The sequence below is a fragment of the Procambarus clarkii genome, chromosome 7, assembly GCF_040958095.1.
Source record: "Procambarus clarkii isolate CNS0578487 chromosome 7, FALCON_Pclarkii_2.0, whole genome shotgun sequence".
In the NCBI taxonomy this organism is placed as follows: Eukaryota; Metazoa; Arthropoda; class Malacostraca; order Decapoda; family Cambaridae; genus Procambarus; species Procambarus clarkii.
In genome coordinates, this window is record NC_091156.1 from 15,189,020 (window position 1) to 15,202,998 (window position 13,979).

The 13,979-nt window shown below is 41.4% G+C and overlaps 1 protein-coding gene across 1 annotated transcript in view; it reads right to left on the bottom strand.

The window, feature by feature from the left end:
• The window catches only part of LOC138349812 (uncharacterized), a 37,046-nt gene that overhangs the window by 5,971 nt on the left and 17,096 nt on the right, over positions 1 to 13,979 (bottom strand). The window contains exons 7-8 of the mRNA XM_069314825.1: positions 11,506 to 11,775; positions 8,729 to 8,861 (exon numbers count right to left, since the gene is read on the bottom strand). Coding sequence (XP_069170926.1) covers positions 8,729 to 8,861; positions 11,506 to 11,775 — 403 coding nt within the window. The remainder of the gene's footprint in view (positions 1 to 8,728; positions 8,862 to 11,505; positions 11,776 to 13,979) is intronic.

A 13,979-nucleotide genomic window follows, 5' to 3' on the forward strand; every position in this document is an offset into this window, starting at 1 on the left:
GAACAGTAGTGCTGTTAGTTCATACTGTGTGCATCAGCCTTGGTGGCTCACTCAGCACCGAGGCTCTCACACCCGGAAGTGTTGCCTACGATTTAAAAAGAAAAATAGCGTTTTTTTACAAGAACCCGGTGCAGCCGCGGGACTTTTAAATCTTGCACGGAACTCCAAAACATCATGTTGTGGTGTGCAATTTTGCGACAGATACTCATTACATCATATGGTGTGTTGCACAGTTTAAGGGTTCAACACATTCAACACCCCCATGCGCAAGAAAAAAATTCTAAAAATGTTGTCGTCTCCTAAAAATGGTTATTTGTGTTCCCTGAGCACAGGAAAAATAATAAAAAAATTATGTTGTACATACAAATGACGTAAATGAGCCAACAAGTTTGCCGATGAAGTCATGGAGCATAATTGCTCAAGGGTGCCACATCAGGGAGCCATCGCACACAGCATTCAAGAGGTCCGAGTTGCCCCGAATTTATTTCTGCAGCATTATTTACAGTATCTATGGCACATTTTACAACAATTTTTTACACTAGTATTGTTCCAATTATTGTCACGATGATGTATTATAATACAGCTGCTATAAGTTCACTACACTCACATATGAGTGTCACAAGCATGTGCACCAAAGTGTTTTATTTTACAGGACATATACAATGTATTTGTCTTTTTTTAATATATACACTCATTCACTCAAAATGTACATGTTTTTACACAAGTATTGGATATTTAGTAGTCCTGAAGACTGTGATGCTGTGTGAAACAGGTGACATAGCACAGAGGGACTGCACACGCTTTGCACCATGTTAACACCCGTTTACGTTTCTGTGGCCTAATTTGTGTAGTGTTACACACAATGCACCAAAGCTGGCCTACTGCACGCAATCCAGTTGGTGGTAATTTCTTGATTTGGTGTACCAGAAAGGCCTCCTTGTAAGCGAGCCTGAGTGTGAGAGCATGGTGCAATATTAGGTCTCGAATGGGTCTTTGTATGCCATGGGTGTCTTTGCCAAACTTACCTAGTAATTGTTTCACAACTTGAAAACTAAATGAACAGAAATGTGGTTTTCTACCTGTTTTCACAAGACACATGTTGTAACTGTTCAGCATTGTTACATCAACAAGGTAAATAATCATAATACATAATAAGAGCATAATCATCATCTTGATCCTCTTTACCGTTTTCTGTACAAACACTACAGCACCCACCATCATGTCATATTTATAGACTAAACAAATGGTGGTGATGTAGTCCACCACACTAAACAAATGGTGATGTTGTAGTCCACCACACTAAACAAATGTTGATGTTGTAGTCCACCACACAATCTGGCTTATATATTATTTGTTTTGTTGGTCTGTTCACCTTGCCACTGTCCACCATTGTACCAGGGTGAATGGTAGTCAACATGTTCACTTCACATTTGTCTTTCCACCGGACAAAGAATTCCACCAATTTTTCTTACCTCACAATCATTACACCTACTTGCATAGCAGTGTAAAAAACAGGCATTTCCTTTTGTTTTGGCTTTACTGTGCCATACACAAATTCCAGTTCTATTATCAAGCAAGAACCTGGTATAACAGTTATCTGTGTACAATATGTGGCCCTTGTTCAGATATGGTGCAAGCAGTGCCTTCACCACACTACCTGACAAGCCATGTATGTCTTTACCAGGAATGTCTACATTTGTAGCAGAATACAGTGTCATATATGTAACACCTTCCCAATTAGTGGTGGTGGGTGGGGGGTGTTGTAGGAACCGCACAAAGCAATGAAGACAGTAGCGATCACGGAGATCCTGTAGAGATAGGATTCCCCTTTCAACATACAGGCTCTGGGTCAGAGTTGAACGAAAGGCACCAGAGCTGAGACGTAACCCAGCATGGTGACGAGCATCAAGACGGCAAAGAGTTGAGGGAGAGGCAGACATGTAATCATGATAGCCATAATACAGTTTAGACAACATAAGAGAGGAATGTGAAGAGAGGAGTGTGCACCTATCAGCTCCCCAGTATGTATGGATCAAGACCTTAAATAAGTTAAGTAAATCAACCTAGCAGTGCAATCTTTTCTTCAAAAAACTCTCAGCCTTTATAACACCCACTGTCCTATGCTAACAAAACAAGTCACAACTAAAAGGCTAAACAATCCTGGGCTTACAAAGGGAATACTTAAATCCTTAGATACAAAGGTTTCAGGTTTAGATACAAAGGATACAGGATTTAAGGATACAATCCTTAAATACAAAGGGAATACCTAAATACTTAAATAAATAAACTATCAAACATATTTGAAAAAATTATCTACAAACAGCTCTACTCCAATCTCGTAAAATTTGACATGCTTAGCCCCTGTCAGTTTGGCTTCCGCTCCCAAAAGATTACCAACGATGCAATTATTAGTCTCCTTGATATAATTTACTCAGCCATTGACAAAAATGAGTTTCTGATTGGACTCTTCATTGACCTGAGATAGGTCTTTGATACTGTTAATCACAATTACCTCTTAAGTAAACTCCATCATTATGGAATCCGAGGCCATGCACTGGACTATATCCAATCCTATCTTGGTGATAGACACCAATGTGTAGCCATCAATAATATAACCTCTCCCACTCTACCAATAACCGTTGGAGTGCCACAGGGCAGCATCTTGGGACCTCTCCTATTTCTTATATACATCAATGATCTGCCTAATGTCTCTTAACATTCTGAAACCTATTTTGTTTGCTGATAATACTACTCTCATCTACTCTAACCCCAACCCACATACACTAAATAATGTTGTTAATAATGAACTAAAAAAAAGTCCACTTATGGATGTCAACCAATAAACTAACACTTAACATAGAAAAGACCTACTACATCGTATTTGGAAGCAAATCTACAAATGCAATTCAGCTTCAGATAGACAATGTAAACATTAGCAATAAAAACGATGGAAAGTTTCTTGGCCTATTCCTAGACAAGAGACTCAACTTCAGCACCCACATACAACACATAACTAAGAAAGTCTCTAAAACAGTTGGTATACTCTCCAAAATCAGATATGATGTACCTAACTCTGCTCTCATCTCTCTATATTATGCACTAATCTATCCCTATCTTAATTATGGTATCTGTGCATGGGGGTTCAACCACTTCAAACCACCTCAAGTACATCACCACCCAGCAAAAATCTGCTATCAGAATAATAACAAATTCTGCTTTCAGACAACACTCAGCCCCCTTGTTTAACTCCCTATACATACTAAACATAATCTCACTCCACAAATTCTCTTGTGTCAACTACATTTACAAAACCCTGTTCTTAAATGCAAATCCTGGTCTGAAACTCTCCCTGGACAGATGTAATAGGACCCATTATCACCACACCAGAAATAAATATATCTTTGATATCCCCAGAGTCAAACTTAATCTGTGTAAATACACTATGCAAATAAAGGGACCCAGTCTATGGAACTCACTCCCTAATGAATTGAAAAGCTGTCCAACTTTTGCGTCATTCAAAAACAAAATTAAAAAGTACCTAATTTCATCTTCATAGTTTTTTACCTTGTTGCTTTAAAATTGCACTGTATCTAGTGCTACCCAATCTCCCAATCTTTATGTACCCAATCCGAACATCTTTACCATTGTGATCATTGCTGTCTTCTTATATGTACTATCAATCTGCTGTATGGTGTCTATTAATCTTGTTTAAATTACCAATCAAGCTGTCAATGTAATCAATCAGAGCTTTAATATACAAATGTGCTTTAATATACTTACTAATCTCTCTCATCTCATTTTTTTCTTGCAATATATCTGTTATCATTTTATTAATTCTGCTAGAATTAAACTACTTAAAATTATCTGTTAGATTAAGGACCTGCCCGAAATGCTGCGCGTACTAGTGGCTTTACAAGATTGTAAATACTATGCTATGTATTCTCACAAACCCAATGTACCTTCTTGTATATAAATAAATAAATAAATAAATAAATAAATAAATAAATAAATCCATTAATAAAAAACACTACTTGAGAAGTAGTATAGGTTAGGAATCGTCTCCAAAGAATTTTCAAAGAATTACTCTTCATTGCTATCTAAAATAATTAGAAGAGCCAAAACTAAATACTATGAAGATAAATTTACCCAAACAAAGGGCAACATTAAGAAAACATGGAGCACAATTTCACAAATATTGGGATCAAAGAAGATTTTAAATAACAAACCAATACTCCTGTCCAATAACGATGGTCAGCTTACAGCCTCTGATACTGCTATTGAGTTCAATAGGTTCTTCTCTTCCATTGGGTAATCCCTTGCAAATGATATTCCATCTTTCAATACTGATGTTCAGGACTATCTTACAGGTAACTATCCACAGTCTCTGTACCTAACGCCTGCAAATTCCACTGATGTTAATGAGATAATCCTTTCCTTTAAAACCAAGTCTAGTGCCCTTGAGGAGATACCAACTTTAATTTACAAAAAAGCCTCCAGATCTTTAGCTCCTGCCATTGCATTGCTCTTCAACAAGTCACTTGAACTCCAAAACTTTCCAGATATTCTAAAAAAAGCGAGAGTAACCCCTATCCACAAATGTGGTGATCTCACTAATGTTAACAACTACAGACCTATATCAATCCTGCCAAACTTGTCAAAAATATTTGAAAAACTAATCTACAAGCAGCTCTACTCTTATCTAGCCAAACACAGTATACTTAGCTCTTGTCAATATGGCTTCAGACCCAAAAAAAAAAGCACTAACGATGCACTTATTAGTATGATTAACTTGATACATGCAGCTCTTGATAAAAATGAGTTCCCTGTTGGGTTATTTGTGGACCTGCATAAAGCTTTTGACACTGTCAACCACCAAAACCTTCTTCATAAATTACTTCATTATGGAGTCAGAGGTCACTCCCTGCAATACCTCAAATCTTACCTTACTGACAGGCTCCAGTATGTTTCTGTGAATAATTCAATTTCTCCCACCCTACCCATCAACACTGGTGTTCCTCAGGGCAGCATACTTGGCCCTCTCCTCTTTCATCTACATTAATGACCTTCCATATGCCTCCCAACACCTCAAACCAATTCTATTTGCTGACGACACAACCTTCATTTACTCCAGTCCTTAAGTCCAGAACACCAAGCTCAGCTACCTGGCCAGAAGACAGCTGTACCGCATGAAGAACATGTATGTCCCAGACCCCGAAGATCCCTACGTTGCAGAAAACACCACCAGCGACTACGAGATCCACGAACCACCACACAGAACCAGAAGAATCAATCTCCAACAAAGAGTGATCAGACACATCCATGATGAGGCCTTCCCAAGACAACCCAGATGAGTGGCCCATCCCAGACCCGATCTATACGAAATGAAAAATAAAGAAATAAAAAAAAAGAAAAAATAAATAAATAAATAAATAAATAAAACTCCTACAAAAAAATATAAAACCAAAAAACCCTTTGTCGTGGCATCAGAAGTGTAACTACCCTGATGTTGCTAAGATTAACCTCCTTCAGCCAACTCCATCGGCTCTAGTGCTTTAGGACACCAACAAGGTCACAAACACTAGCCCCCCCAGCCAATGTACTGACAACCCAACATAACACATACGCAAACAAACAACACATACACAAATGTCAACCCATGGTGGACAGGCCACCGAACTTTCAAACCTCCTCTCTCTCTACACCCGCATCCTCTTCCTGAATTTCATCTCCCCATCCCTCTACCTCCCCCATCCTTTCCAATCCCTATGGACATTAAAGCTAAAGCACGAAAGTGACAAGCATGAGCACCAAGCATCGGCTCCTGGAGACAAACACGAAGCGGTGAGAACTACATGGTTAGAAGTTGGAGTTCATAGAAGTTGGCATAAAAACCACGAATATTCCATTGAAGAACAGACAGACAAAAGAGAGAACAGAAACAAACACAACAAGGGAGGAACAAAGGCAAAGAAGAACACAATAGACTAAGTAAGATCAGGATCAGTGAAATCGGGGTGATGGGGCATAGGCAAAGCAAGAAAAGACAATGGAGTCAAGGGAGCGGGAGGACAGACCAGAAGCGGACTGAGGGTCTGGAGCAGGAGGCATCGGAGAGGGGTAGTCAAGGGAATCAAGAGCAGCAACCAAGAAAGAATCAAGGTCCAAGGAAATCTCCATAGCAGGGACAGGTGATTCCAACACTGAAATTGGAGGGGACGCAGGGATAGTGTCAGAAGGTGAGGAATATATTGATGCCGTCTTACCTGCCGAGGAGGAAGGAGAGGAGCCAGGTTTATGTTTCTGATGTAGAAAGAAAGGCGTACCATCAGCAATGTTCTGGGCGCCAGCCTCTACAGCCTCATCAGAAGGAGAATGGGAACAGTCAACATGAAGAATACCGGGAGGAGAATGGACAATTGGACAATGACCTGGACAGACAGGCAGTGAGGAGGGCCAAAAGACAGAGGGAAGGGCCGAGAAGAAGGATTGGGGCGAGGAGGAAAAGAGGGCACAGGAGATAAGGAAGCTTGGGAAAGAAGGAAACACCAGATGGAGAACCAGAAGGAATACCCTCTAGCCCAGAATGCAAAGGAGTAGGTGAGGTGGTGTAGGTCTCGGGGTCCAAGGCCTGGAAACAGTTGTGAAACTAAGAAAGAGGGAGAGGATGAGAAGTGGAATGCAACACATGAGTGTAAGACATGACAGAGAAAGTGAGAGGATGGCGAACCTGGCGTCTCGCCTCAGGAAAAGATAATCAATCGCGATGTTTCAAATTGAGGATGGCTTCCTCAAATTTGTAGTTCACACATGCACAGGAGAAGGCAGGGTGGGCATCACTGCAATTGATGCAGTGAGCTTGGGAAGAAGAGCACTCCATCTTAGAATGACTCGAGGCTCCACACAAGGGGCATAGACACACCTCATTTGTGCACCTGAAGGGACCATGCCCAAATCTCCAGCTCCTGCTGCAGAGGCGAAGAGAGGGAATGTACTCCTGAACGGAGAATCTGGCACCAGCAAGACCAATGGAAGATGGAAGGGACCTACTATCAAAAGTGACCTTCACAACACAAAGAGGATGATTAGGAGAACTATTTACATTAACACTTTCGCGCTCTCGGCGCTCAAAAAAAAAACAATACCCTAGATGCTTTCGGCACTTCGCGCGCCTATGCGGTAAGACCGAAAAAGAGTACACTCTTTTGACTGTCCTGACAATAATTGAAGGCGCACGTATTTAAATTTGGTATCACTGTGTTCGCAATGAAATTGTCTATAAGAGCATACCTATAAAATGCCGCCCAAGCATAAGGAGTATCAACACCAAATAAAAAACTATGCAGATCACTCGCCGAGAGCGCCAAACAGCAACAAAATGTTTCCACTCTCTTAATGGTTGCGAAGCCAACAGTTGTCCTACATCGCTAATTTTGGTATCATTGGAATCGCAATAAAATTCTCTACACGGACATATGCATATGAATGTTTAATATAGGTAATTGCCCACCCGCAAGAGTGTGTGAAGTGGAGAGTAGTTAGCCGCGAGCGCACTGGCGAAAACACAGGAGGGAAATCATGCTTGGAAAGTTTATACGTTTCTTGACCCTACTTTTCTATGTACGTATTTCTTTTTTATACCAATGTGTTCGCAATAAAATTTTCTATAAGATGAACTGTATAACATTTGTACAAAGCATGTGTAAGAGAAGCGCCAAATATAGAACCACGTCGCTCAGTATGCATTCGCGGCAGAAACGAACGCATTGTTTTCGTTCGTTTGATGTTTGTCATGTTTATACTCGTTGAAACATTTTATAATTTGTATGACAGTGATCGCAGTAAAATTCCCTACACAGACATATACATAACACATACAAATATTTCCCACGCGTTGGATATATCAACGGCTAAAGGGAACCCACTGCCACACGCTCGCCACACCCCCAAACATACTTTGTGTATTTTTTTTTTTACTCATAGAAGTTTGATATAATATTCATTCTGGTACCAAAAAATTCGCAAATAAATTCTCTACAAAACAAAAGTATCCCCATCCATTTCGGTTAAAAAATGGAATTTATAGAAATATTTTTTCGATGGACGAGAAAAGTAGGCTGTTATGCGGAATCGTAAGAAAAAACGGCGACGAGTTATCTCTAATCTAAAGCGCGAAAGTGTTAATTGCATTCTTTATGGTTAGTTAGCTCAGGGAGCCACTAAGGGGGATCCTTCCAGAGTGAGCATTGTATGTAATGTAATGCCTCTTTCTAGGAGAACCCCGATGGCTCCCTGAATCCCTCTCTCCCTCACTCCTAGGTTTATTGGTTTGTTGTCCATCAGCTCCAGTATTTGGTGTGTTGAAAGTATGGGCCAGGGCTCTTGGCTGCCTGGTAGCAACTATCATACTAGAGTGGATCACTTTAATTGCCTGAATAATTTTGGAGAGTCATTAGACTATTTTGGTGCTTAGTTTTCAATGAACCTTGTAGTTGTCTGCAAGGCTATGCAGTTTCTAAATCCTTTCCCAGATTGGGTGACTATAATAAGTTTAAAGTTCTCTGCGCCTCTGTGAGGGGGTGCCGTGCTTTGGTTCTGATACCCAGTAGGCCTAACAGGACTTCTGTGATTGATGTAACTCCCCAAATGCATTGTGGCCTTCCAAAGCTAGCTGCTCTATTACACTTCTACAGCATTCATCGAAAACAGAACATATCTCAAGATATCATACCTTTAGAGTTGATAGTAGTTTTGACTTATCACGGGAAAGAAACTGAAGAATTCTTGGCAATAAGGTTGCTGGATAAATAATGAAACTTCGAAGAATCTCTCCATCACTACCATATACAGCTTTGCAACCATACCTGAAGAAACAATATCAGTACAAAATAAATAAGTAAATAAATAAATTAAATAAATTAAATAAATTAAATAAATAAATAAATAAATAAATAGAGCCAGAGCAATCGACCGTTTGCTATTACAACAGCCTTTGAACTGTGGAGAGATGCCGTCCTGGAGGTCTGCGACCACCGTGTCCCCCTCCCGGGGAGGGAGGGGTTGCGCAGATGATTGCGCTGCGGTTGTGGTGAACGTTGTGTTTGTTTTCTTGTTTTTGATTGGGGAGGTCTGTTTGCTAGTTCGGCTTTCGGTTTGCAATTTTTGACCAGCAGTAGTTTGTTTTGAAATTCCTACCTTTCTGGGTGCCTGACCTGGTATATGGCAGAAAAAGACTGCTTCCAATTACACGGGGGTGTCTTTAGGCCATTGCTCCTCGTGCCTCTCTTGAGGGGGCCCGTTCCTGGTTCTGGTCCCCATTAGGCTTAGAACTCCTTCGATTGACTGTTGCCACGGTCTAATATATACACATCAGTCCGGTATAGCTCCGGGAAGCCGAAGGGGCTCTCCACAGTAAATGTTATGAATAAAAAAAATGAGTGATAAAATTTTTAAAATGTCACCAAATGGTATTTTATTCATTATGGTCTCAGAATGGCATACAACATTCATGTTCTATTTTGCAAAATATTGTTTGAGAGTACAGTTCACTGTAAAACATTTTTTCAATGTGGCTATCCAAATATGTGCCAAATGTATACGCAAAAACTGACAATCCCGGACTGCCAGTAAATAAGTGTTATCGTTATTATCAGTACCAGTTACCGCCCGTCACTCACGCATTTATTTTATACAAAAATCGTACAAAATCTATGTCTTAACATAATGGCATGAAATTTTCACAATGCTGATGCCAAATAACATGAGATTTGTTTAAAAATTTTCACTATTTTTCAAATTTGGAAAAGTCTCTATAGTCACCGGGCCCTTTAAACAGACAAACAACACTAGATGCGAGTTCAGAGGGTAGCGGATTTCTATTTTTTAAATAGCTTCCAATGGTGTTAATGTTAGTAAACACAAACTAAAAACTAATTTGTAGATATGTCTAAGAATATGCCTAAGTTCCTTTTAAATGTAATAACTCACTGTACCTAAATATGGATATTTGACATACTGTATGTCTTTAGGGACTGTAGGAACCTCGATAGTAGGCTTAAATTTGACAGTTAAGAATCTACCCAGAATTCTATCGAGTATCTTGCTAGGAAGTATCTTGCGGGAAGCCGGTCGGCCGAGCGGACAGCACGCTGGACTTGTGATCCTGTGGTCCTGGGTTCGATCCCAGGCGCCGGCGAGAAACAATGGGCAGAGTTTCTTTCACCCTATGCCCCTGTTACCTAGCAGTAAAATAGGTACCTGGGTTTTAGTCAGCTGTCACAGGCTGCTTCCTGGGGATGGAGGCCCTGGTCGAGGATCGGTCCGCGGGGACACTAAAAAAAAAAAAAGCCCCGAAATCATCTCAAGATAACCTCAAGATAGGAAATTTGTTCGAAATAAAAAATTCTTGATATTGAAGTTAAGTTTTTTCAACTAATTTGTAATCTGAACAGAGATTTAAGGCTCTATTTATTAGAGATTTAATTGTATTCAGTTTGTATAGTTTTGGACAAACCTAAGGTCAAGATAAACCCACTTCTGTGAATGGGTTTACAGTAAACTGGTGTAACAAACTCACCTCCAGTATTAGTAACTAATGTATCAAGGAATACAGTTTTGGAATTATTCTCAATTTCCAAAGTAAATGTTAAGTTTGAATGTTTAGAATTCAAATACATAACAAAACTTTCAATATGTGAACAATCATTAGAGATAAGAAAGGAGTTTTCTACCTAACACTAAAAAATTGGCTTGAACTCTGCAGGACAAATATCTATCCACATTTTTTCAAAATTACATAAAAAACATTAGCATAAGATGGCCCCAATGCTGACCCCATTGTTATTTGTGTAAAAAATTATATTCTCATAGATATATCACATTATTGTGATTTCCTTCAGTAAAATGAGTCATGCTTATTAGTCAAAATTGACAGAACATTGACTGTTCTGGACCTGGATTCACGAAGCAGTTACGCAAGTACTTACGAACATGTACATCTTTCCTCAATCTTTGACGGCACTGGTTATATTCATTAAACATTTTACAAGCATGAAAACTTCCCAATCAACTGCTGTTATTGTTATAAACAGCCTCCTGGTGCTTCGGAGTTCATTAACTGTTTAATAATTGTAAACAAAGCCGCCAAAGATTGAGAAAAGATGTACAAGTTCATAAGTGCTTGCGTAACTGCTTCGTGAATCCAAGTCCTGGTCATTAGGTTATCTTGAGATGATTTCGGGGCTTTAGTGTCCCCGCGGCCCAGTCCTCGACCAGGCCTCCACCCCAGGAAGCAGCCCGTGACAGCTGACTAACACCCAGGTACCTCTTTTACTGCTAGATAACAGGGGCATAGGGTGAAAGAAACTCTGCCCATTGTTTCTCACCAGCGCCTGGGATCGAACCCAGGATCACAAGTCCAGCGTGCTGTCCGTTCGGCCGACCGGCTTCCAAACACACTGTAGGTACAACAAACACACCCACATATCCATTCCTATCTTTTACACTTACTCAATAAGCTGTTGGTACACATTTGCATGGGAATCCTTTCCAAGGATAACTGATGGGAAGTCCATTATCTTTTCCTGGAGTAAGGAGTGGACATCCAAGTTCAACAGCTGGGATACCTCTGCACTTATGACAAATAACTTCCCATTTAACTCAATTACATGAAGCATCATACTTGCTGATGGTGCTACCCGTTTTATCACACACTGGTACTTTTGATAATCTTTTGTTGATTTCAGGTTCTCCATTATTACATCATCATCGTCGTCATCTCTGAAAATTAAAACAAATTATAAACAGCACATTAAACAAATATTCTAAGACATAAATGTTATGAAATGATACTGCTAGCAAGTATTACAAGCCCACATATTAACAGGAAATATTCATAACCTCACACTTATGTCTGGTTATATGGGATGAGGTTATTAACATCATCCCATCAGGGGCCTGACAGCTGAGTGGACAGCACTCAGGATTCATAGGCCTAAGGTTCCAGGTTCGAACCACGGCGGAGGCGGAAACAATTGGGCAGAGTTTCTTTCACCCTGATGCTCCTGTTCACCTAGCAGTAAACAGGTACCTGGGAGTTAAACAGCTGCTACGGGTTGCTTCCTGGGAGGAGGTGTAACAAAAAGGAGGCCTGGTTGAGGACCTGGCCGCGGGGACGCTAAGCCCCGAAATCACGTCAAGATAACCTAAAATTTCACCAATACATAACTGGAGGTCACTATTTGTAATAAAAACAACTTAATAACTGGAAAATAAATTTTGATAAAGAATAATTAATAAAATAAATTGGTAAACTTGAGTAGATAATTGTTGGAGGCATTTAAAAGTGGCAGGATTGTTCAAAGTCCAGGTTCAAGTCCTCAAACCCCCTAGGATTTATGTAATGCCTTCTCTTTTATGATCCTAACTACAGAATTCAGGCATTTAAAGTAAATCTTTTGTGTAACAATTTCCACTATTTACTAAATCCCATTAACCCTTCAGCTGTGCATCCCCCATTAGGTAATTGGGTGGGTAATTATGCAAAGACTGTGCATCCCATCAGGTGGAGAATAAGGGTACATTTAAAGATTTAAAAAAATCCCACGGGCACACAGGGCTCACATCGACTTTCTCAGGCCTCCAGTAAACCGATGCCATTAAAAAAAACGGCATTGAATGTAATGAAACGCCATTTTCTGGGTGAGCTCCGGAGGCTCCCTGGAGCTTATCGGGCCAATGTATGTTATGTTAGACCGGGACATTAGCTATAGAGTTCAGACCTACCAGGGACCAGCGCCAGAATCTGGCCCCTTCAGAGAGATTTCAGAGAGCAATGGCCCTGGAAAACCCCATTATGGTTGGGGGTTTTCCTTATCTGTCATCGACCGGGGTTAGGCACCCAGAAAGGTAGGCATAACAAAACAAACCCCACATGGTAAGAAATTACAACAAAAAACCGAACAGAAGGGTACAAACTCTCTACAATCCCAAGGAAACAATCAAACAATCAATTTACTGCTGCGACGGTCGTCCGTGCAGCCCTCCCCTCCCCGGAAGGGGGAAGGGGGGTCCCTGGACCTCACCGCGCCGGCTGCCTTCAGTTCGTAAACTAAGCTTCAACCAACGCGAAAAAACCCTGCCGACCGAATGGGAGGGAGGGTAGCCAGGGAGCCTCCAGGGCTCACCCAGAAAATGGCGTTTCATTACATTCAACGCTGGTTTTCTGTGGGGAGCCCCTACGGCTCCCTGGAGCTACATACCCAAAGAGAAGGAAATAGGGACTTACCCGGGAGGCGGCGGCCACAAACTCCTCAACGCGAAGTCGAGACAAACTGGCTGCAACCTGCTACCCAAAGCAACACAAGAACGCCGAGGAGCAGGGACGTTCACCAAACAACGGGCAGCCAGGACCCTGTTCGACTTCCAAAATCCACACTCTCGAATATGTGCCCAAGACATGTTACCAAACACGGCAGCCAAAGCTGCAAACTTCCGAACGTCATGGGTGCGAGGATAGACCGCAGGCTGGCTGGACTTAATAACCCTGCGGACAACCTGGGAGACCCGAGCCCTGGAACAGGGAACGAGGGAAACCGGATCAACTAAAAGCGCATCCCCAGCCACCCCAGCTGAAGCGCGCAGGTAACGGCGAAGTGCTGCAACCGGACACAACACATGATGCACCCCCGGCCGAACTAACCAAGCATCAATGACCCATGGGCCTCTCCGGAAAGCAGCTGTCTCGTTCTTCGCCAGAAAAGATGGAGAAGGCTGCAAACGGACAAACCTACCCCAGGACCAAAAGAGCAAAACCCCTGCGCCGGAGGTGAGCATGAAGCTCCTCTACCCGGCCCCCAGAGGCCAATGCCAACAAAAAAAAAAGCTTTGGAAAAACAATCCGGAACCGAAGGGGCCACCACAAGCCGAGGAGAGGAAAGATAGGAGAGCACCCTGTCCAAGGACCAGGATGACTCAGGAGGCGC